Source organism: Bidens hawaiensis, unplaced genomic scaffold, assembly GCF_021521415.1.
Source record: "Bidens hawaiensis isolate Kalapana, Puna unplaced genomic scaffold, B.hawaiensis_p1.1 tig00067784_1, whole genome shotgun sequence".
Taxonomy (NCBI): Eukaryota; Viridiplantae; Streptophyta; class Magnoliopsida; order Asterales; family Asteraceae; genus Bidens; species Bidens hawaiensis.
The window spans coordinates 47138-72559 of NW_027502017.1; the positions used below are offsets into that span (position 1 = coordinate 47138).

The 25422-nt window shown below is 41.2% G+C and overlaps 1 protein-coding gene across 1 annotated transcript; it reads left to right on the plus strand.

The window, feature by feature from the left end:
• The first annotated feature begins 11775 nt into the window (after positions 1–11775).
• On the plus strand, positions 11776–12652 carry LOC143605052 (uncharacterized). The gene is made up of 2 exons (XM_077081311.1): positions 11776–12017; positions 12145–12652. Exons 1-2 carry the CDS (start codon positions 11776–11778, stop codon positions 12650–12652), a joined length of 750 nt encoding a protein of 249 aa, XP_076937426.1.
• The last annotated feature ends 12770 nt before the right edge of the window (positions 12653–25422 follow it).

Sequence of the window (25422 nt, forward strand, 5' to 3'; positions counted from 1 at the left end):
ATGCTGTTAGGATTAGTTAGACTATGAATTGTGTGAAGTCTGCTTGTTTTAATGACATTATTGATGATCATGATTTGAGTATGATATGCTTGTGATTGTGTCAAAATGTGTTTTTGTCAAAATGATATGCATGATTGAAAATTGTTAACAAACATGTTTGATCAAAACATCTTTTGAATATGCAAGAGCAAGTTGTTAATGGTGTTGAGACATGATAATACTATTCAGTTCAAAGCTTTGTAGATGCTTGAAATAAAATTTTCAATGAAAAATCTCAGAGACTTACTTTTGCTAAAAATTATATCATTTGCTTAAGTTGGAAGGCCATATACTTGTATATGTTTGGTCCTATCATTTGTTCTCAGATTGAAAGGATAGCCATAAACCAGAAAAACTGAAAGCATTTGGGGAAATTGTAACTTGTTTTCTATTCTTTCACTTAAAATTATGTCAATAACTCTGTTTTGAAAGGACATTTACTCACATATATGTTTGATCCTGTTGACCACTTGTGGTCAAACAGGATAGCTATTTACCTGTCAAATAGGAGATACTAGGGTGCCCGAATTTAAAACTATTTAATTTGGGAAATCATAGTACATTGACTACTTAGCCAATCATATGGATTTATTAGGCTAAAAGGGCACTTAGTACAGTCATTGACATGTATGGTTGCTTTCCCATGATGTGTAAAATCTAAGGTGACATAAACATAAAGAAACTGATATGTCTTATGTGGAGTTACATTGTTCTCTATGCATGTTCCTAGATAAATCTTTCCAAATGATAGGCAGAAAAGTGATTATTCAATCATACACAAGTCTGTTGGTATTTGGTCACCAAAAAGAACTATCTGATTTAAGAATGACAAAGAACAACTGTGAACTACATGATTTTAAATATTTTATCAACCAAAAGTTGATCTATGTTCACAAATTTTATTTATAAAGAAATGCAAACATGAGGGTTAATTCTAGAACTACAGGGGTTGAGGCAATCATATAAGTCCTTTAAACATTCCGAATGAAAGGCCTGTAAGTCCGACTTGCGTGGCGTGTAAGTCCAACGTTCAACCTCACATATATTTCTAAATTTTGAAAAGAAAAATCCAACAATTTTTTAAAAGATGTTATGTCATTAAAATCTTGACCAAATCCAGGGGTCAAAGTCAACTTAGGGTGATCTGGAGAAAGCCAAATAAGCCTTGAGAATAGATATGGAGTATCAAAAAACCAATATGTTATGCATTGAGAATCATGCACATTAATTGAAATTTAAATCATATCACCAAAGAGATGAAATTCATGCTAAGTCTAAACCTGTTGTTGACCTGTCTATGTTGTCATAATAATGCTGAGAATGAAGTATTGAGAAAGCTACTTAGTCAATATGATCCCATACCTGAGATCTTTTCAGCAAAAGAAAAGAAATTGTTTTGAAAGGAAACATAACTGAAATTTAATCTCTAAATGCACCATTTGCTCTTAAACAATAAGTTTTCAATGATAAATATAACTGATATTGTGTTTAAGTCAAAAAGTGTTGCATTTTACCTAAAAAAGGTTGATTATGTAATTTCGGGTAAGGTTTGATTATTTATAACCTTTCCGGGCATACTTGGATGTTTTTATCTAAGTTTATCAATTACGGGCATGCTTTGAAGTACTTAACACGTTTTGGGTAGAGTACACTATTCTACTTACTTTCCTAGAAAGCTTGATATTTGTGTATGTTTGAATATGATGCTTTCTAGAAAGCTTTTATATAGTTAAGACTTTCGAGCATACTTTAGTGATTTGTTTGAAAGTACATCTATTTCTAGCAAACTAGTTGATATGAATGATTGCACTGTTTCCTAGAAATCTTTGATTGATTTCTAAACCTTCTAGCAAACTTAACTGTTCTATAGGATGTTTTATGTTAATATAGCAAGCTTTGTGATTTGATGTGATACTCTAGCAAGCTTTAGTGATTTTGAAATTTCTAGCACACGTAGGTGTTTGTTTTACTGTTTAAATTCATTTCTAGCAAGCTATGTGTTTTGTGATTACGATTCCTTGAAACTACAAATGTTTTCGGGCAGACCTAGTTTCCCAGGCGCACTTTATATTTCGGACACACTTTGAATTTTCAAATGTTTCCTTAATATACTTGGTAATTTCAAATTGACGTTCCGAGTACACTTTGTGTTAGGAATCCATTCCTAGCACACTTTGTATTTCTTGAAAGGTTTGACTTTCTGAGTACACTTTGTGTTAGGAATCCACTCCTAACACACTTTGTATTTCTTGAAAGGTTTGACTTTCCAATTAAACTTTGTGTTAGGAAACCACTCCTAGCACACTTTATATTTTTTGAAAGGTTTGACTTTCCGAGTACACTTTGTGTTAGGAATCCACTCCTAGCAAACTTTGTATTTCTTGAATGTTTTTCGGGCATACTTTGCATCAAAGTATACTTGATTGAATATTGTGAACAATTTTCGGGTAAGGTTTGCGATAGGATAAATTATTCGAGTAAGATAAGAAGTATGAGAAATTTATTTGGGCATCTTAACTGATTCCTTGCAAGGTTGCCTACTTGATATTTTATACTTGATTATTCGTCTTGTGATTCAATTCTCAAGCAATCCTGTATTTCAAGTAAGCATTCTTCATTTTACTTAAATTTACTTTTAAATTCTTAATTGACTTAATCGAGCAAGCTTTGTATAAGTGGAGGAGACCGAGCAAACCTTGTCTTCTATAATGAACATGTACGGGCAAGGTTTGATACTTGATCTTTATCGGGTAAGGTTTTTAAGTGTTAAAACTTTTAATGTATAAGATTATTGTATGACAGCTATTAACTCACTAAACGACAAAAAACATTTAAAACCCACTTTCAAAAGGTATATAAGAGGGAAAGAGAGAGATTTTTCAACATTATTTTCCTCTCTCTCTCTCTCTCTCTCTCTCTCTCTCTCTCCTTCCACTGATTGCTCTCGAAAGAAACCTAACCGACTTATCGCATTCATCATAATCCTAACCCTAATTTATCAGCCCTCACAATCCGACTCGGTAAGCTTTAATTAAACGTTTTCCGGCCACGATTAAGTGCTAATGGGCTATGATTATTCATGTTTACTAAAATCTCTGTTTTTTGATGTGTAGGTTATAAACTTGTCGAAGATCAGGTTCTTAATGACATTTCTCTCTTTCTTCTTCAAATTTATAACTTGAAATTAGTTAAAGTTGTGAATTTTAGGACTAATTTCTATTTTGAATGCGTTTGATTATGTTTATCAGATATGGCGAATGCAAATCAACCAAGATATGTCTTTGAGCACAAGCACAACATGTGTGCCTTGTTTCAAGTCACTCTATCTAATGAAGAAGTTGATGTGATTATAAGATGGCTTCAACTATTAAACATTAATTTTGCTTTGACAGAATGCCCTACTATCTACAGAAATCATTCACTTGATTTTTGGCAATTAGCGAGACTGTTTGATGATGTAAACGAAAGGAGAATAGAAGCCACTATTGCAAATCAAGAGATACGGATAGAAGAAGGGATTATTCGACGATGATTGCAGTTGAATGATGGTAACCCAGAATCACTTCACTTAACAACTTACCAACTTTTCAGAATATTCAGTCAGATGATGGGTTATCAGGAGACAGTGCATGAAGGACAATTCCAGAAGGGAATGTTCCCCAACTTATATAGATTTTTAATTCATGACATCATTCATGGTTTTGGCCCTTGAAAAGGCTCATGGACCCTTATAAGTCGGAATCTGTCAAATGCCACAGTTTTTATACTGTTCAGATATCCTTTTAATTTTTTGATGATCTTTGGAGGACTTGTGAGCAACTTAAAGAAGAGAAACACAGATAGATTCTTGGCATATCCCAGATTTTTACAAATCATTTTCAATCAGGAGTTGGAGGAATTACCTATTACTGGGATCACTCATTTATTACAAGATCTGGATACATACAAGAGGATTGCAACATTGAGTAGTACAAGCAAATTCAATCCGGATGTCGTGTATGAAGATCTCCCATGGCTGATGGTTGATGATATTGCAATTCCTCATCTGCATGAGATTTTGGCAGAGGAAGTACAGGGAGATGAAGAGGATGAAGAGAGTGATGGAGAAGATGATGATAATGATGTTGATGGGAGTGATGGAGGAGATGATGACTCTGATGATGAAGGGGATGACAATGATGATGATGCTGGCAATGCAGAAGGGGGTGATGCTAATTTTGATGACAATGTACAACCTTAGGGGGAGTCACAAATCATACCAACACCACCAACCACACCATTTGACACTCCACCACAAACCCCACCCTACCCACCATCACCAATTGCTCAAACATATCAAACCCCACCACAAACACCACCTTCCTCTCCACCACTAAATGACCAAACTATCCAATCCCCATTAACTCATACATCCATCCTAAACCTAAGCCAAACTAAACCATTACACCAATGTCCACCTCAACCCATAACCCAAACCCCACCTCAAACAAACCATGTCCCTGATCCAAATCAGTCACAAGCTCTTCCTATAACCTCACCATCTGATACCCCTCCCTCAAGTATCTTCCTACTACAAAGAAATTTCAACCTCATTTGTCAAAACATTGATCTGAAGGGAGAAAATATTGATCTGAGAAAGGAGAATGAGGATTTAAAGGCTCATTTGGCTATTGCACAATCACGGATTCAAACCCTGGAGCAAGAGGTTGAGAAGACCTCAGCTGCCCCAAAACAGGGGGAGAATATAAATGAACCAACTGATGCTGCCGTTACTGATGATGTTGTGATGGTTGATGCTGGTGTGATGTCAAACAATGATGGTTTGGCTTGTTTATTAAATGCTTATGATGATGATGAGGACAGTAGTGAAAGAAGGGTAACTGATGATGAGTATGAGGCTGATGTGTCAGAGGGAAATGAGCAGGATTATGATGTTAATAATGAAGTGTTGAATGTTGTGAATAGAGAGAGAGATGATGATGAGGTGAGAGGTGAAAAGGAGACATGGGATGGAATTTAAAAGATAAACTTTGATGAAAATGTGGCTACCACTGATGTGGCCATTGATATGCAGACTGATGTGTTGACTGATATTTTAGCTACAACAGAAGCTCAAACTGATGTTATACATGATGATGATGCTGCTACTGAGGAGCTAGCATTCACTGAACCTAAAATTGAACAACCTGAAAGCTCCAAGAGGGTAGAGCATGATGAGGAAATGGATGAGTTGGATAGAGATATTGATGATTTCCCACCAGAAAATGGGGAAGATTTGAAAAGAAGAATGGATAAAGGAAAAGCAAAAGTTAACAAGGATAATGAGGAAGAAGAGCCTGTTAAGGAAAATGTTGGTAGAGAAGAAGAGGAAGTGGATGAGATTGTTGCTGCTGTTGCCAGAAGGTTGGAACAAACTATGAAAGAAACATGGGATAGGGAACACACTGCCCGAATCCTAACACAAAAGGAGCTGGCAGGGCAGGAATCACTAATTGAGCAAGCCAACATTTCAAAAGTTCTTAATGAAGAGGAGGCTGATAATCAAGTTGTGATTGAAATTTTGATCAATTTGAAAAGAGCTGAGGAAGTTGATAACTCTTTGGCTATGGTAGTAAGTATGTTTGCACAATCCTCAAACCAACCTCAACAGGAACCTGAAAAGAAACATGAGAAACAAACTGAAGAAACATTTGAGGAAATTATGGCTAAAGCTTCAAAAATTCATGAGAATGTAAGAAAATTTGAGAAGTTTTATTCAAGAAAAAGGAAAAATCATGATCAGGGCGAAAAAGAAAAATCTGCAAAAAGAGGAAAATGGGATGAGAAAAATGAATATTATGTTGAAGAGATGGAAAGCCCCATAAGGCATGTTCCACTTCAAACTATAAGGCATGAAGATGTACCTAATTTGAAAGATGCTAGATGGAATGATGAGTATGAATACTTTGCTGCAAGCCCTAAAGACCAGCCAAGTCCAATAAGGCCTATTCCAACACAGATTGTTAGGCCTGAGGATTTACTCAACCCTGATGATGAGAAGATAGATGCTGTCAATGAATCCACTGAGAAATAAGACTCTACTGATGAATCTGATGATGATGATGATGATGACAATGAACAGGGTAAAGCTGATGCAAAGGCTAATGTTGTGTCCCCACAAGTTACAATGACTGAAGAACAAAGGGCAAACATTCAGCAGAGTTTGATAGATGCTAAAAGGAAAAACCCTTTGGTGATCAAATTGATGGGTCTTGGTATAAGTTTTGAAAATTTAGCTTCTTTGAATGATGATGAGTTGCAAAGAAGATTGAACAAAGAAAGGGATATCATTAACAAACAAATGCAGAAAAAGAACAGGGACAGTCAAAGATTCATAGATTAACTGAGAAAACATAATTTCTCTGAGAAAGACATGTCACATTTCAAACTTGAGGATCTTGAAAAGCTTTACAACACAATAAGAGAAGATGTGCAGAGAAAAGAAAAGGAATAACTTGCAAGAGATGCTGAACTGACTGAAAAGCTTAATGAATTGAGAAAGAAGTATGCTGGAAAGTGTGGATAAAGGGATGGCACCAGAGATGGTAAATAGCCTATCAAAGGCCGTTGTTGAGTCACACTATAACAAGCTTAAAAAGAAAGATCAGTTAAAGAGAGTTCAACCTGAGTCATCTACCAGGAAATCAAGAGAAGAGCAACAAGAACCCCCAGTAAAGAAAAGAAAGATCATGAATCTAAGGTAGAAACAAAAGGCCCAAATTGAAAAACAAAAATCAAAAGGGGCAACAGCTGATGATACACCAATCCCAATGGAAGTGAAACCTGAACCTCTTGATGAACCCATAGTTCCATGGGAGAATGAAGAAATGATTCAGATTCTGAGAGGCATAATGGTATATCAAAAGGGAATGGATGTGAACGCCTTTCATGCACTTGATAAAGATCAACTGAAGGAACTATTTTATTTGCAAAAGGCTGAATGGGAGAAAGTCCTCTTTGAGGGTGAAAATCCAAGAAGTTTCGTTGAGGGGAGATTTGTGCCTGCAGGATTAATGAATAATCCAAGGGTAGTTCAAATGATTATAAGCCTTTGCAAAGATGCAGGTGAAACCTTTGCAGATCTGATCAACTACCCTGCTGAGCTGATTGAATCCATGTATATGAAAGCTTTTGCTATATCAAGGCCTAGAAAACCAATGAAGTCTATCCCAACTAGGCCCTCTGCATCAAGGCAACCCCCATCATCATACAGGGGAGAGTCAAGTAGAGCCGGATTCAAAAGAATGACAAGACCACATGCACATGTGGATCTACCAATGACTGTTCTATGACTTAGTCTCTCAGTATCTGAAAGTAATCATGCAAAGTAGACAATTGAGAGACATCATTTTTAGAGATGATTTTGCTAAGTACACAAGAGAACAACTGGAGAAAATGGCCAATCTCACTTTGTATGACTATCATGATAGCAGAAAATTGGCCGGCAGACAGCAAAATGATCTATCAAAGTATCTGAAATCTGAAGCTGAGAAGGGTTTTCCTCTACTAAGTCAAAGGAAGAAATGGGAGCTTACCCAGCATGAAAGAACCAGAAGAATAACTCGAATGAGGAAGATAAGGGATGCAGAACATGCTTATTTCTCAAAACTCAGACAAGCCAATTCCTTGTCTAACTTGAATACATGTATCTGTATGAGAAGAAGGATGGTCAGACCCAACTATGAGGTCCAAAAGAATGGTCGAATAGCTATGATTGAATACAAGGAAAATGAAGGCCATTTCCTGTTACGAAACTCAGATGGACTCATCTTGGGCATCATCAATACTGACAATGATCTGACCTTTCTGCGTGAAAAAGATTTGAGGGATATTGTTGGACTGACAATTCTAGAAAACCACCCTCATTATCGAATTTTGTCAATTTTTCAGCAAAGAGCAGGAACGGTCAGAGTGGAAAGAAGACATGTAGCCTATGATGCAAGAAGAAGATGATCTTTAGAATAGGCTTTGCTTTGTAATGTCTACGGACAAAACTCTAAATATGTAATATTTTAACTTTTGATATGTAAAAGTTTGACTTTGATTTGAATATGTATTTTTAACTAAGTGTATGTAACCTTAGAGATGTTTTAGGACAGCTGAGGTGTAACAATATAGGAGGAGATTGTTGAGTCAAGATTTGACCTAAGAAAAGTATAGGGAAGATTGGAATCTTCTCAACCTCCTAAGAAATCGCTAAGTATGGAATCCGAGCACACTTGGTTTCCCGGGCAAGGTTTTCTTACCCTAGCAAGGTATTTTGTCCATCGGGCAAGGTTATCTTCTAGAAATCTTCTTTAGTGCATACCCGAGCAGGTTCACTATGTCTAGCAAGATTGTTCTTTATTGCCAAGCAAGGTTTGCCTCCTAGTAGGCTCTTGGCTAACCAAGCTCTTGAAGCCAAGTGATTGGAAGATCGGGCAAGGTATTCATTAATAATGCAGTGGTCCGAGTAGGCTTGATGTAAGTAATGAAATATCTCAAGTTACATCAGGCAGGGTTCAACTCAAGCAGGCTACAGTGTTACCAAGCACACTTTTCTTTGCTAATAAGCTATTCCCTAGCAAGGAGTTTAAAGGATCATTGAAGAACAAGGTTGCTCGTAAGATCATGTCGGGCAAAGTCTGATATGATCAAGAAGATTGAAGTCTGCTAGGTGAGTATTTTCTTAGGAAAATACTCTAAGTAAATTCTACCCGGAGAACTGTTCCCAAGCACACTTCAAGGTTATCAGGTCTACCTGTTGAAGACAAAAGGCACAAAGCCTACCCGGTGAAGACAACTTATGCAAAGTCTACCCGGAAGACCTGTTTTACAATTAGTATAGTTTTGAATATGTAATTTGAATATGTATTATTTATTTAGGGTTTCTGGAAGGAATGACAGCTTTCTGAAGGTGTTAGGCCTATAAAAGGAATATTTTAGGGCACGCCTGCTACGGAAAGCCAATTAATTCAGAGAGAATATTTGTGAGTGTGACGGCTGTCATAGAATAGTACGGATATAACTTTCAACCAAGAAACCCTAAATCGATTAACATTTGTATGATTCGTTTATATATATGGAAATCTTTTGAGTGATTCTTGTGTGTTAGTTACTTTTCATTAATCTTTTAGCAACTACACTGTTTGTTTCTGATTCCGCCGTTAACAAACAGTTTTCTTTCCCAAAATAGCAACCGTCATTAAATCTCTTTTCGACACATTTATTGTGTGAGTGATTATTCGGAACCGTTTTTCCCAACACGTGAATGGTTTGAGAAGTTGCAGGACGGACAAATCAAGATCTGGGATGACTTTGTAGCCAAATTTTCCCAGCATTTTAGTCAGCAGAAGAAGCAGACTCGTGATCCTTCTGAGATATTAGTCGTGGTTAGACGAAACAATGAGTCTATCGAAGACTTTTTTACTCGGTTTAACAACGAAAGTCTTAATATCGGTGGAATCTGCGAAGACATGCTGAGGGGAGCTTTCGCAAGAATGTGAAAAGTGATGATTTGGTCTGAACATTTACCGGCAGAGATGGAATGCCCAAAACTTGGGACGAAATAATGTTCGCGGAAAAAACTGTTCACAAGAACAGAGAAGACTTTAAGCTCAGGTAGCCAAAAACAAACTCCAAAAGTGGAATTTCAAACTCCGCGACCAAATAGACAGGCCAAAGGAACAATTTGGTCAAGGCTCCAGCCTTCCGCAGAATCATCAAAGCAATTCGATGCCAGATCTTTGATAGGCAACAAAAACAAAGCGAGCTCTTCAGCGCGAGTCACCAATAACTGGACTCCATTGTCGAAGACTCCTTCAGAGATTCTTACTACTGAGAACATGAATTTCAGGAAACCTCAAACACTCACGAAAAGATCATTCCTCAACCCTAAGAAACACTATTCGTTTCATGATGACATAGGTCATAATACAGATTAATGCATAGCTTTGAAAGGAGAAATCGAGGCGGCTGTAAAGTCTGGAAAGCTTAGACACTTGGTCAAAGGTGCAAGACCAGGGACTAGTAAAGCTCCCGCGCAAGATAGTCATGGCCCGCCCAAGAAGCAGGTCAAGGACCTGAATGTTCACATGATACAAGGCGGACACAAAGTTGGAGGGAAGAGGTGAGAGTTTGATGACGAGGAATGGAAGAATGAACCTGTAATTTTTCCGCGGGTAAAAAGAGGACCTTGTAACAAGAATCCTTTGATAATCACTACCCTCATAGGCCATTATTGTTCACATTATGTCATTATGTCTTCTTTGATACTGTAAGTACTTCGGACATAATATATGAACAATACTTTGAACAACTGGATGAAGATGACAAGGTGAGGCTGAAGCCGATTCAGGCACCTATGTCTGGATTTGGGTGTGAAGTGATGCCCCCGCAAGGGGTAATATCTTTTCCAGTCACTCTTAGTGATAGAATTCATTCAAGAACTGAAGATGTTGAATTTTTTGTCTTACCTTGACATCAAAGCATGATATAATCTTGGGTCGTGAGGCAATTGGTGACTTTAATGCTCATCCTTCCACAACACACGGGGCGGTAGGAGTTCCGACTCACACTGGTGTGGCAATCATCCGCATTAATCGTCACTGCTTCACGACAAAAAGTTCAAAACCCAGCAAAGTTCCAAAGCAAGTTCAGAGGGCTGATCCAGAAAAGTGGGTATTGAACAAGAAGTTTCCGGACAAAACCTTAACAATCAGGCCCGCTATCTCTGAGATAGTGAGGACATTTTTAAAGCAACTGTTAACGAAGAACATAGACATCTTTGCATGGCAACCCGCAGATATGCCTGGTGTCCCGCGGAGGATTGCAGAGCATAAGTTACGGGTAAACCCAGCGTTCACGCCAATTGTACAAAAGAAGCGCAAGATGGGTCCGGAACAAACCAAAGCTACGAACGAACAAGTTCAAGACCTTCTACATGCTAGCATCATCCGTCCAATCCAGTACCAGACTGGGTCGCTAATCCAGTCATCATTCCCAAAAACAATGGGACATGGCGAATGTGCATAGATTTCAAAGATCTAAACAAAGCGTGTCCAAAGGATTGTTACCCACTTCCAGAAATCGACCTCAAAGTTGATGCAGAAAGTGTTTCCTCGACGCCTACAAAGGCTACCATCAGATCCGCATGGCGGTAGGTGATGAGGACAAAACAACGTTTCGCACAGACAAGGCATATTTTGCTACAAGATGATGCCCTTTGGATTGAAAAACGCGGGTGCTACATATCAACGTTTGATGGATGAGGTCTTCAAGGGTCAGATTGGGCGAAATCTGGAAGTGTATATGGATTATCTGGTGATAAAGAGTGTGGAGGAAGATCAAATGCTTCGAGATATAGAGGAAACGTTTGAGACTCTCAGGCAGATCAACATGAAACTGAACCCTAGCAAGTGCTCCTTCGAAGTGGAAGAACGAAAATTTTTGGGTGTAATAGTAACAGGTGTGGTTTTCAATGCCAATCCAGATAAGGTTCAGGCGGTAGCCCGCATGCCTTCACCTTCCTCCCTCAAAGAAGTGCAGACACTTAATGGAAGGTTGGTTGCGCTGAACAGATTCTTAGCTAATCATGCGCTAAATCTTACCCGTTCGTCTCAACTCTGAGAAATTGTATCAACAAAGCACACTTCAAATGGACGCATAAGCTGAACAAGCATTTCTAGAGGTCAAAAATGCTTGATGGAATTTCCTACCATGACAGCACCGCATGCGGGGGAGCCTTTGACGTTATACTTATCAGCATCGGATACTGCCATTGGGGCCGTCCTACTGACAGATAGAAAAAATGTTCAAACACCTATCTATTACGTCAGTAAAACTTTGACAACTCCAGAAACCAGATATTCAATGCTTGAAAAGCTGGTTTTAGCACTGGTCTATGCTGCCATGCGTCTTCGAAGATATTGCCAAGGTCATCCCATCAATGTGTTAACAAGGTAAAAACTGAAAAATGTGTTGAGCAAGCCAGAATTGTCTGGGCAATTAGCAAAGTGGGACATAGAGTTGGAGAACATGAGATTGAATATAGGCCTAGACCGGCGATTAAGGGCTAAGTGTTAGCAGACTTTGTCTAGTTGACCAGAAAAAGGAGGAAGAGTGCCTGGTTGAACAGCAAATCCTAATTCCTCCTGAACGAGACCAGGTTTGGTCATTATTCACGGATGGGGCTTCAAGTAATGAAGGATCAGGCACAGGCCTCAGGTTGGTGAACCCCGAGGGTCATGAATTTACCTACGTCATAAAGTTGGACTTTAAAAGTACCAACAAAGAGGCAGAGTATGAAGCTTTCTTAGCAGGCTTGCGGATTACCAAGAAGCTTGGGATAAAACATCTGGAAGCGCGTGTGGATTCTATGTTGATCGCAGGGCAGACCAGTGGGACTTATGAAGCAAAAAATGATGTGATGGCTTCATATTTGTCGCAAGCAAAGGAATTGATCCTTCAGTTTCTATCTTGCAAAGTTATCCACATCAAGCGAAATGAAAACAAATCGGCGGATTCTCTTAGCAAATTGGCTTCAACAAATTTTGAGCACTTTACGAAAGACATTCGCGTAGAAGTCCTTGATTGACCATCTGTCCCGCAACATCAAGTCTTAGTGATAAAATCTGGTGTCGAGTCATGGATGACGCCAATTGTAGCATATCTATCATCCGGAGCACTCCCGGAAGGAAAGGCTGCGGCTCAAAAGATTAGACATGAAGCCTTGAACTACCAAGTACAGGATGCTATTTCATACCGACAATCCTTCCCCGGTCCACTCCTGAGATGTGTGGATGTCGAGGATGCGAATTACTTGATAAGGGAAGTTCATGAGGGAATTTGTGGCCTTCATGAGCCAAACTCATGAACGCAGGGTATTATTGGCCAGGGATGCACATGGACGCGATGCAAGAAATAATGAAATGTGATTCATGCCAGCGTCATGCTCCCAATACCTTGCGTACAAAAAACGAGTTAGTACCAGTAACATCTGCTTGGCTGTTTCAAAAGTAGGCTATCGATATCATGGGTCCATTCCCAGAAGCTCCAGGGCGCGTCAAATTTTTTATTGTGGCTATTGACTACTTTACTAAGTGGGTGGAAGCCAAACCGGTTGCCTCCATCACTGCATCCAGCGTCAAGAAATTCTTGTGGGAATTTATCATCTGCCGTTTTGGTCTACCACAAGAGCTTGCCAGTGAGAACGGAACCAGGTTCGCGGATAGTGGATAGTGGGCTGCAAGCGTGGCTGAAAGAACTTCAGGTCACCCATGTTTTTACTTCGGTAGCCCACCCGCAGGCCAATGGCCAAGTTGAGAGAGCCAACAGAGCCATCAAAGACGGGATTAAGGCAATGTTAGGAACTAAACGAACCGGTGGACGAATTGCCCCACGTACTTTGGGCATTTCACACCCAAAAGAAGTCAAGTAATTCTGCAGCGGAAATTGAAGTTCCATCCGCATGAACATCGGTGAACATTAACAACGAAAGAGAGCTGCAGATGAACTTGGATGTCCTCGAAGAAAGGAGAGAATTGGCTTTAATCCGCAGCATAATTACAAACGCCAGTTGCAAAAATATTATGACTCGCGGGTTAAAAAGTGTAGTTTCGATGTTGGAGATTTTGTCTTCCGCAATAACGAAGTATCTGGCCAAGAGCCTCCGAGTAAACTGGCCACAACTTGGAGAGGTCTTACAAAATCAAAGAAGTACTATCAAAGGGCGCATACAAGTTGGAAAAGTTAGATGGGATAGATATCCCTAGAAATTGGAATGTTGCACAATTGAAGAAATGCTACGTTTGAACAAGATTCTTGCTATATACTTTTTAATTTGTCATGCGTGCCCTAATAGATTAGTAAAAGAGATGGTTAATATTGATCAGTTGTAATATATTCAGGCCTGCGCGCCTTTCTTATTAAAGAAAATTGATTAAAGTTATGTACAAGTATCGTATGAACGGAATTTTTTCTCGGCCTGCATGCCAAAAAGGACCCGCGTGTCCTTAAAATTATTTCATGTAATCTTTAATTGACGACTAAGAAGATCCTACAATCTGACACTTATATTATTTACATAAGACAAAGTGTAAAGGACAAAAACTTCTTATATTCGCCAAAAGAGATAGTAGTAAAAATTACTTCTTATACAAAACAAACACTTACATATACAAGATAGTAGTAAAAATTACAAAGGAGGATCATCATCATCACCATCGGTGTTCACTTCTTCATGGTCCTCCTTATCCTTTTCATGACCAATGGCAAAGTATGCTTTCCACTGCTCAACTCCGTCATCTTGTTCAGCAAGTTCTTTCGTTGCTTCCTCTATGAGGAACGTCAGGTTGTCAAAGGCTTCTGTTTTTTCAGCATAAGTTTTTGCAGTATCTTGACCATGAATATCAAAATCCTAAAGCCGGTGATTTGCTTCCGCAAACTCCAGGCCTTCCTGGAAACCTGCCTGACGGCCAGCTCGAGAGGAAGCCACTAACAGCTCCGCGAGGCAATCTCCAAGGTCAGCACTATCCCGGATATGCTCAACAACCTACAAAAAGGAAATATGAAAATAATGATTTAAATACATGCATTATACCTAAGGAAACTATGGGAAAGAAAGTTACTTGGGGAATTCCCTTAGCCATTAGCCACTTCTCATCCGCCTTAGCGCGGATAAGGTCCATCTTGTGTTCCGCACAACTTAAGGCATGTTCCTTGTTCTTCTCAGCGAGATTGGCAATTCGGTCATCTTTTGCTGATACCTCAGCCTTCAAAGCATCGATTTGCTTCTGAAGGGTAGCTTTAGCCTCTTCATATTGCATCAACTCGCTCTCTTTAGCACGAGTTTGCTCGCAAGAAGCTTCTAGGATGGCATTCTGGCATGTAAACGCCACCTCCCAGTTGCTGGCTGCAACAACCCTACTCGCTCTTTCCTCCTCCAAAGCCTTCTTGGCATCGGATAACTCCCACTTAGCAGTGTTCGCAGCTAAGCGGTAGTCGTTAACCTCCTTCTTTCCTACCTCAGCACTCTTCTCCAGGTCATCCCACGTGTGACTCATCACTAACCAGTCTCAATATATTTCTTGACTCATAGAGACTGTATTAGCTAGGTTTTAGGAGAAAGAGTTGGCTAGTTCATGAAGAGGGCGCACACGTTGGCGTTCCCTCTTCGCATGAGGAATCCCCAGCTGTAAGAATTCATTGCATACATAGTTGTCAGTAAACAACAACCCCTGAAGAATAGTCCAATGTGGTCGATGAACTAGAGAATCCTCGTGTGGATTGGTCTGACAATCATAACCTACAGGCTCTTTGTCCTCGTAAGAACGTGAGGAGGATGGCTTCAAGATGGTGGCAACAACGTTTGGTTCCCTTTGGTTTGCAAAGGGAAAAGAAGAGTCAGGAGGAGACATAAAGATCTCCTGAAAAATATGAGAAGTACTTTCATGCTTACCTTTTCCAGGAGGCGTGTCTTGTAAGACAATGAGGTATCGGACACCCTTTAGCGGCGAGTTGGGCACTGGCTCAAACACAGATCTGAGTGGAGATGTGGGTGGAGTAGTTGGTGGAACTTTCTTCCCTTGGTCTGACGGACCCTTGGGATTTTCTCCCGCAGAACCTGCAAACACTCCATCCCATCATAAAAATATATTACAACTTAAGAAAAATAATAATTACAACAAAGTTGTAAAGTAATACCTGGAATAACTTTTGATGACGCAGCGAAGTTGATGCGGTATGATAGCTTCAACTTCTTGTGTTTCTTGGTAACAGTGGGTTTGGACAAATGTGACTTGCCCTTACCAACTGGCTTACCAGCACCCGCACCAACATTCTCATTTTCTTCCTCGCTTGTATCAACCTCAGCAGTACTTTTCCCCGCATCCGGGTCCTTGCTGGTGGACGGATTTTGCCTCCTTTTGCTGGTTAGACCTGCAGTGAAATTCATGATACTCTCAACATCAGAAGTGTCAACCGAGAATTCTTCTTCTTCATAGAGTGATGACTCATCACTGGAAGTGAGGAGTATGACCACCCCACTAGAAGTGAGTGCTGAAAGAGGACGAGGATTCAGAATTCCCTCACCTTTGGCGAGTATCTCCTCACCTTTAGCAAACATCGCCTCGGACACCATTGGTTCCGGTCGTAAGGAAGAGGGGTATAAAAAGTTGTTGCAGGTAAATTCAAGAAACGGCGGCTGTTTAGGAACACGTGGGCGACAAGCCATTAATCCCTGCATACGATCCAGCAATGTACACAGGATTGATCCCTAACCTGCATAAACTAAACAGTTAACGTTTTCAAAAAACATAAATACTTAAAAAGAAAGAGAATGCATACTCCCGTCAAGCTTCTCGTAGAAAGGCTCCAAGTCAGGGAACAGCCATAGACGGCTCATACCAGCGTGCACCAATGCCCCCCTCAGGGATCGCACGCATAGGCGTGGGTACGTCGGTCATTGATTTGAACCATGAAAGGTTCGCATAAGGCACGGCACGTACCTCCGGCAGCTTCTCTTCAGAGGAACGGCGGGCCATCAAGATGGGAACAACGTCTTCTCGAATCCAAAAAAACTTTGGACGCCATTCATTGGCACTGCGTGGCGATTCAGTGCCTATGATGTTTCTACCCTTGGTGGACCAGCTGTACCACCCACCACGACTCGCCATCTTGTAGAAGACGGCGAACTTATCAATAGAGGGCACTATATTGTTGGCATGGCAACAAAATTCAAAGTGTCGGATCCTCAAAAGTCCGAACGGGTGCACTTGAGATAAGTTCACAACGTATTCTTGCAAGACAGCCCCGAACATTGTCAGCCGGAATCAAAGATTCCCGGTGGTGAAGTCCTCAGCATATAAGGCCATCTTCTTCGAATGAGGTTGACTGGAAATAGATCCGGCGGCTGGGTACTCCAGTTCCCACTCCGGCGCTAGACCATAAATATTGACGATATCTTCATAGTCTTTCACTTTAAAATTAACAACGATGTTGTCAATAGATGGAGTGATCTTCTTTTTTCCAGCCATTATCTTAAATAGGCAATGAATACACGATGAAAACCGGTAAAATACTTGCAGAGGATAAATCTGGAGTTCAAAAGGCAAAGAGAGAGAATTTGAAAGTGATAAGATGAAAAAGGAGACGAAACTGCCTTGTTTATACCCAGCGCAATTAATGTCATGGGATGGTCGCCAGTGGAGAGCGAAAATGAGGCCCAACCATATGGCGACACTTTAGGCAGGAAAAGCTGGAAAAGTAAGAAGGACAGGCGATAATTGGCACCCACGTCATTTCAATTGTCCCGCCACCTCTTTTTCCACTCTTATCCACATAATGATAAAATATCTCCACCCCTACTTGCAAGATTCAAGAAATGCTTCAAAATATCTCGATGAATATTACAAAGGGACATGAAACATCTTATATTGAGTGCGAAAAGTCCTTAAAAAAAATTTCCTGGCCCGCGTGCCAGATGGGACCCACGTGTCCTTCAACAAAATTTCCTGGCCCGCGTACCAGATGGGACACACGTGTCCTTAAACAAAATTTCCTGGCACGCGTGCCAGTTGGGAACCACGTGTCCTTAAACAAAATTTCTTGGCCCGCGTGCCAGATGGGTCCCACGTGTCCTTAAACAAAATTTCCTGGCCCGCGTGCCAGATGGGACCCACGTGTTCTTAAAAAAACTTCTTAGCCCGCGTCCTAGAAGAGACCCGCGTGTCGTCAAGCAATGTTACCTGGCTTGCAAGCCAGAAGGGACCCACGTGTCCAGAAGTTGTATTTCTCTATTGACGATTAAAAATATTCTATATTCTGGAATTTATATTTTAAACATAAGATAAAGTATAAAAGGTGAAAATTCCTTATATTGATAAGTCAAAAAAGGATTACAAATAAGACACTTGCAACAGTTACAAAAATTTTACTAAGCTACTCTACGAGCGGGACTACGTGGCCTCCGGGTCTTTAGTCTTCGAAATGGGAGTATCGGGCTTGGGAGAATTTGATGGAGTGGATGGCGCCTCCTCAAATGTTTCTTGTAGATACGCCTTCAAGCGCAGAATGCCATCCGCAGCCGCAGCACACTCAAGGATCACAGTCTGAATAGGAAACGACAGATTGTCGTATTCCTCCATTCGCCGGTTATATTCTCTTACAACATTGAGCCCGTGCAGCGGGTGCTCCTCCACTGGACGATTTGTTCTCGCATACTCAAGACCATCCTCAAAGCCAATCAAGCGACCAGCCTGACTCGAGGTATTGAGCAGTATGGCGAGACTGTCAGTCAATTTCGTCCCTTCCTTGATATGCTTGATAACCTGTTGATAAAAAGACAGATGACGGTCATTGAGATAGCACAAGTAAAAATAAGCAGAAGGGTAGTAAACTTACCAGGCCAAGTCCTTCCTCCACTAGCCATTGACGATCTTCCTCCGACCGTTTGGCCTTCTCTTGGAGTTCGGCCACTCGAGCCTCCGACTCCTCGTGAGCTTTAAAAAGGCATCATATGCTGACGTCAAGTCCGTCACCCGTTGATTCAGCAAATCTTCCTTTTCCTTCCTCAGCTTTGTTTCCTCCTTGAAAGCTTGGATAATGTTACCTTGGTTGGTAACTTGGGATTCCAAAGCAGCATTGGCTTCAAGAGCCTTAGCCAGGTCCTCACCTTTCCGGTGGGCCTCATCTCGGGCGGCCTTAACAATGTCATTTTGTTTCTTACTTGCCTCTTCCCATTGGCGGGCAGCGGAAGCATGCCTGTCCTTTTCCGCCTGAAGAGATATCCCAGCATCCTTGAGCTTCCACTCGGCAGTGTTGGCTCTTAGACGCTGTTCTTCCTCTGCCTTTTTCGATTCGTCGGCGGCCCGAGATATCTCCCCCCACCTTTCTCCCATGGAACGCCATACTCGCATGATTTCTTGTCCTCTAGACACAGTATTAGCTAGGACAACATTAAAATCTTGGGCGATAACATGACGGGAGCATCCGCGCTGAAAAGCGCGCTCGGCAGGCGGAATCCCGCAGCTGACGAACTCTGCACAGATATACGGGTCCACAAAACGGGACCCTTGTGCAATCGTCCAGCGCGGGACAAAAAGACGATCATCCTCCTTAGGGTTCCTCATCCCATAGAAATCAGAAGAAGTCTGATGGGAGTGAGAAACATCTTCACTACTTGTTCGACATGGTGGCAAAGGGATTGTGAACTGAGGAGGAGATTGATGAGGGGCATCATGTGTTAACAGATCCTCAACGTCATTGACAGGTTCTTTACCCTTAGAACCAGACGCGTCATCGGATATAGCAATCGTTGGCGGAGTAGACAGTTGCTCCTCAGTTGTTGGTGGGGGAGATGGTGACTTCTTTTTCGATGGTGGCGGAGATAAAGGCTTCTCCGTCGTCATATCTTGATGAGGCACATTAACAGTTTCTATAAAACAGAAACAAACAGATAAACAAAGTCGTGAATCATATAACTAATAACAAAGAGTTAGTAACTCACGCGCGGACTCTCTCACCATTTCCATCACCCGGTCCTGGGCCATCGTAAAGAGGGCTGTTTGGGTCCATTTTTTTTCCTATTTAAGTTATTTAGCCTAAGTCTAGGCCTGTTTCCCACTTGGTCTAAGCTCGTTTAACATACTAAACATTACTAATGTAAGCCATAACATGAGATCTAGCTTTAAAGTTTGTTTTAAGATCTAGATCTACTTTATAAGGGTTTTTTCAAGATGAAGTTCTAACCTTTTGAACTTGAATCGATAATGCTTGATGAAACGGACTTTACGTTTTCTCTCAGTCTAGCTTGGATCTACGTCAGGGGCGGATTTAGTGCGGGTTCCCCGGGTTCACGGGAACCCACTAATTTTGAAATTTTACGTTAATACAATACATAAAAAGTATTAGTGAACCCATAAGATTTTAAGATGGCCTAGTGGTAATCTCCTTCTTTAAAAACTTCATGACATCTTGAAAGGTCACAAGTTCAAGTCTTTCAAAGATCTATTTTGATTACATTTTTTTTCTTTTTAACCATCATTGTGTTATTAGTTTGGGTTTTACTTGAAATGTTTCAAGTTCAAGTCTTTTTATGTCTCATTTTGTTGGTAACTTTTTTTTTTTTTAGTAAACCATCACTGTGCATTTAGTTTGTGAGTTTTTAGTAGCTAAAAAAGAACATTTTGGCTTCCGATTATTTCCAAAGTACCTATTCACACGTCACTCATCCACAACCCATTTATTGTATTTTTTTTTCATTTTTAATGACCTTAAATTTTTTTTAAATTAACATATTGTTATATTATGGTATCGTATTATATCATATCTATAATAAGGCCCGACCGGCCCGAAAAATTTAACGTTTAGTTGTGTGAAATTTGAACACCGGAAAAAGGTGAACCCATATGAAAAAAGTTCTTAGATCCGCCACTAATCTACGTATTGGTGAAGGTGAGTCTCGAAACCGACGCGAAAATGATAACTTGAGCTTGGAGGCTTTAGTGTGTAATTAAGATGAAAATAGCAGTGTATAATTTAGTGTGTAATCAAGTTAATCATCTGTTAAAAAAGAGTGCTCATCAAATGGTGATGAACAAATGGTGAACGTTAAAATCAGATGATGGTTACTCATGAGCATGTTATGTACTCCCTCCGTCCCATTATAAGTGTCCTAGTTTGACTTTTCAAGTCTTTCTTTTGCAACCTTGACCGTAAATATTTTTGTCTGTGTCATATAATACTTGATGAAAATTATATCAATGTAAAATACATTAAAACCCAATCCATTCATATATTTTACATCAAGTATTATACAACACAAACAAAAATATTGTCGGTCAAAGTTAAACAAGAAATACTTGAAAAATCAAAATAGGACACTTAATGAGACGGAAGGAGTATGAATCAACAAGCTTACGTCGACTAACTACTTTGTAAAATAAAGAAATAAAAATGAAAATCTAGAAAAGGGTTATGTTGATTAATCATCTTGATTGGTGTTAATATCTTAATATCTTCACTCAAATACTAGTACTTTCTACGTGTTCGTGATAAGACTGTGTTAAGGTCCTTTAACGGAGGCGTGAGGGGCTATTCCGGTGCCACACTGGTCACCGCAACGCGGTGGCTCTAGGCTGGGTGTTAACGGAGTGCCGCTAGCGGGATAAGTGAACGTTGGATATGTTGAGTTTTGTGCATATGGTCGAAGTGGTTGTTGAAGGTTAAATAAACAAAAAAAAGGAGTTAAACAAGAGGAGAAGACTACCTTGCCGGAAAAACTAACTTGCCAAAAAATAAACCAGGGGAAGAAGACGATCAGTTTATATAAAGTTTTTCTGTTTGCACAACTAACCCTTCAACTTTAACACACATTTTATATATACTTTACAACTTGACCCCTGTAGTTGTAAACATGTTAATTTAAATCCATAACTTTAAATATCAAAATAAACGTCATGGATGTCGAGCATTTGTGAGTTAGACGTCCTGATAATCTTGTGCTACAATAGCATTATTTGTTGCTTGTAATATTTTTATTTTATTTTTATATTAATTAGTTTACAAATTTAGAAACAAAAATATATTAAATAATAAAAAAACAGAAAAATTGTTAAAGTCGATGTTCGCCTGAACCACAACAGGCTCATACAACAGAGCCTTCAATGGGCTTTAACGAGTGTGCATTCAACGTCCAGTCAACAGTGCATGACACAATATTACTATAGATAAACTCAGGGGATGACTTCAACTTCTTAAGAAGGGTTTCTATTTCATCTATCCCAACGTTTATTTCTTGTATTTCTTGAAGAGGTAGGTCCCAGCAGAGCCCAGTTGGACCCGCAAGACTCACCTTAAACAGGAACGTCTGCGCAGAGACCAACTGGATCCGCAGGACCAACCATGCTCAGAGACGTGACGTCCTTACGCGCAGTACGCAAGCTGGTCCCGCAGGAAATGCCTCCCAATGGTGAAGGACTCCGCCTGTCCCCGCAGCCTCGGATACAAGCCATTAGGGAAGGCCACCCGCGCAGCATGGCTACACGCACAAGGCACTTAGCTCTCGATCATTCAGTGTCACCTGAAGGAATGAGCCAAGCCGGGAGCAATCCCGCACAGAGGCGGGAGGGGGAATACTCCCGCCCAAATAAGCCAGTCCGTATACTGAAGGATCTTTTACTGTACCTGACGAGGTATGGGCGAAAGATCTGATCAGAGATATGACAGCTCACTGATACAGTATGGCGAGCAGCATGCTCCTGTACTGTATCACTATTAGCCGCTGTCTACTCACCAACTACTGTCATACCACGTGCGTAGCCGGCAGTTGGTGGAAAGGGAATAGTACACAGCAGGCCTGGTCACTATCAGCCGCTGCCTACCCACCAACTACCAACAGGGCACGTGCGTAGGCAACTGTTGATGAACAGGAACACTGTAGCAGCCGGCCATACCTCCTTGGAAACCTACCTTCGGCTATAAATACCCCAAATGGTATGATCATCTCAACATTACATTATCACATTATCATCATAATATACCTGATATCTGCTCTAGCAATCTCTTAATATACTTTTATATTTAAAGAGCAATCTAGTCTGATTCTCACGCCGGAGGGTGGTCACAAGGAGGAACCCCCCCCCCCCTTCTTAGTGACGAGCTCACGGTGTCTGTTTTGCAGGTTATCAGAAGAACCATCTTCCAAGGGTCTAACCCCTCGTGGGAAACATCTATCTAACCCCCAGGTTACCAGTAATCTGTCGTGGGTTCGGTTAGTGTTTCTTCATTGGCGCCATCCGTGCATAAAGCTAGAACTACAATTTTCTCCAGTTTTTTCAAACTTTTACAATGATGGTTAGAGAAATTCCGGTAACCACAACCCCAGCTACTGGAGGGAATACCGGCAACACAGTTTTTACAAACACTACCCCGGCTACCGAAGCCGGGGCAAGTGAAGTAAATTTTACGAACACTACCCCACTTACCAAAGCTGGGGCAAAGTGCAGTAAATGATCACCTACTGGGATCCACCGATATCCAGTTTGAGAAACGAAGACTCCCCCGCCAGACTCTCGATGAAGTTAAGGCATGGGCGGAGGCACGACAAAAGGAATTCCAGGCTGAGTTAAACGAACGCTTGCGTTCCGTTGCAACAGGCCGACGAATTCGAATACTGGGAGGATGACTCGGAGGAATCCGACTACGACGCGAACCCTCGCCATAGGGCAAAAGGGAAGCGTAAGGAAACGGAATCCCAACCGAAAAGGCATTTTGGACAAGCCTTCAAACCAAAAAGCACAGGTGGAAGTCACGAGACTTCTCTAAAACGTTCAGACCAAACGTTGCAAATGCAGGGAACGTCCAAATTTGCAAGGGACATTGCTGAAACAATCGCCCCAAAGAGTGCCAAACAAATGCCCAACATAGGCACATATGACGGTATATCTGATCAGACGATCATTTGAATAGGTTCATAGCGGGGGGCAACCGTCAGCAATTGGACGGAACCCACGTGGTGTTACATGTTCCAAATGACGCTGGTGGGGGCTGCTAGAGCTTGGTTTGATCGCCTACCGGTCAACCACATCTACGACTGGGCAGACTTCCAGCAGAAGTTTAGCCAACACTTCAGCCAGCAACGGAAGTATACCGAAGAGCAATGGACAATCCTCAAATGCATACGAGAGGAAGATGAATCTCTGCCAAACTTCATCACTCGTTTCAACTCAAAGAAGCTAAGTTTGGGCAATATCAGCGAAGATCTTGTTCGCGCTGCCTTCATCCAGGGCGCACATGACCCAGAGCTCATCCGCACCCTAACGGGTAAAGATGGCATGCCATCCACATGGATGGCATCATGACAGCAGCAAAACGCTATGCGGAAACAGAGAAGCAACTGGGTAGAGATCTCCCACAGAGCACAAACCTCTACACTCAGAAGACGAGAGAAGACAACGTCCTCACCGCCAGACTAAATAAAAAGCGAAAGCTAGGCATTTGGCAGTCAAGGGTAAACTTTGACACCTCATCCGGCTTGCAACATCGAGTGGGCGGAAGGGATAATGTACAGTCGCACCGGAACTCCAGATGGATGCCACTCACCAAAAGCGTCACTGAGATATTCGCCACTGAAGAGCTCCCATGGCCAAAGCCTCCAATAATCCGACATCGTCACGATGCTGATCGGAGCAAATACTGTGACTTCCACAAGACAAAAGGCCACAACACTGAAGAATGCTTAGACGTAAAGGGACATGGTCGAAGCATTTGTCAGAGATGGGACGCTCGCGCACCTCGTGGCACAATAAAGGTTGAGCAGGCGGGTGCGTATAGAACCTCAGCTGGGAAGACACGAATCAATTCCAGCTTCAAAATCGAGACTTACATGCTGCGTAAAGAACGAGATCCCGAACCAGGTGCGTATCGGCTCGATGGCACTCCCATCCCAACATGGAAGGGAGCTCATTTACACAGTCTGCATGTAAATCAATTCCAATTTGTAAAGAAAAGGCCAAGAGCCACTTCTAATGGAAATGATTCTCTTTTAAGAACATCGAAGCTGATGATTTTACATTCATACTTTTCTGAACACTAATATGCCGGTTTTCACCGCATAATTACGTGAAGTCATTGCATGGGAAGGCGGGTCCTACCCGCACGAACCCAATAACGTGACAAACCTTCACGCAGATCAGTTTGGGAAAAAGTTCAGCACCCAAAAATGAAAGTGCCGGTCTATCCGCATGAATCATTAAGGAAACTGAATAATAACCTATCAACAACCGCGCGTCGAACGGTTAAACTATACAACACTGGTGACGGCGTTCACATTACGTGAAGTCGTTGCGTGGGAAGGCGGGTCCTACCCGCACGAACCCAATAACTTGACAAACCTTCACGCAGGTCAGTTGAAGGGGAAGAGTTCAATTATCCCATTAAATGAAAGTGCCAGTCTATCCGCATGAATCATGAAAGGAAACCGAACACTAACCTATCGACAACCGCGCGTCGAACGGTTCAAAACAAAATTCTTAAAAAGGATAAGGAAAACCTACACGCAGGTCAGATAAGGGTAAAGTTTTGCCATCCTACTAAGTGCAAGTGACGGTTCTACCCGCACAATCACGAAAGAGGAAGCAAGACTTCCTGTTATCAACCACGTTCAAAGGTTAACTTATCCTCAAAAGGTGAGGAAAACCTACACGCAGGTCAGATAAGGGTAAAGTTTTGCCATCCTACTAAGTGCAAGTGACGGTTCTACCCGCACAATCACGAAAGAGGAAGCAAGACTTCCTGTTATCAACCACGTTCAAAGGTTAACTTATCCTCAAAAGGTGAGGAAAACCTACACGCAGGTCAGATAAGGGT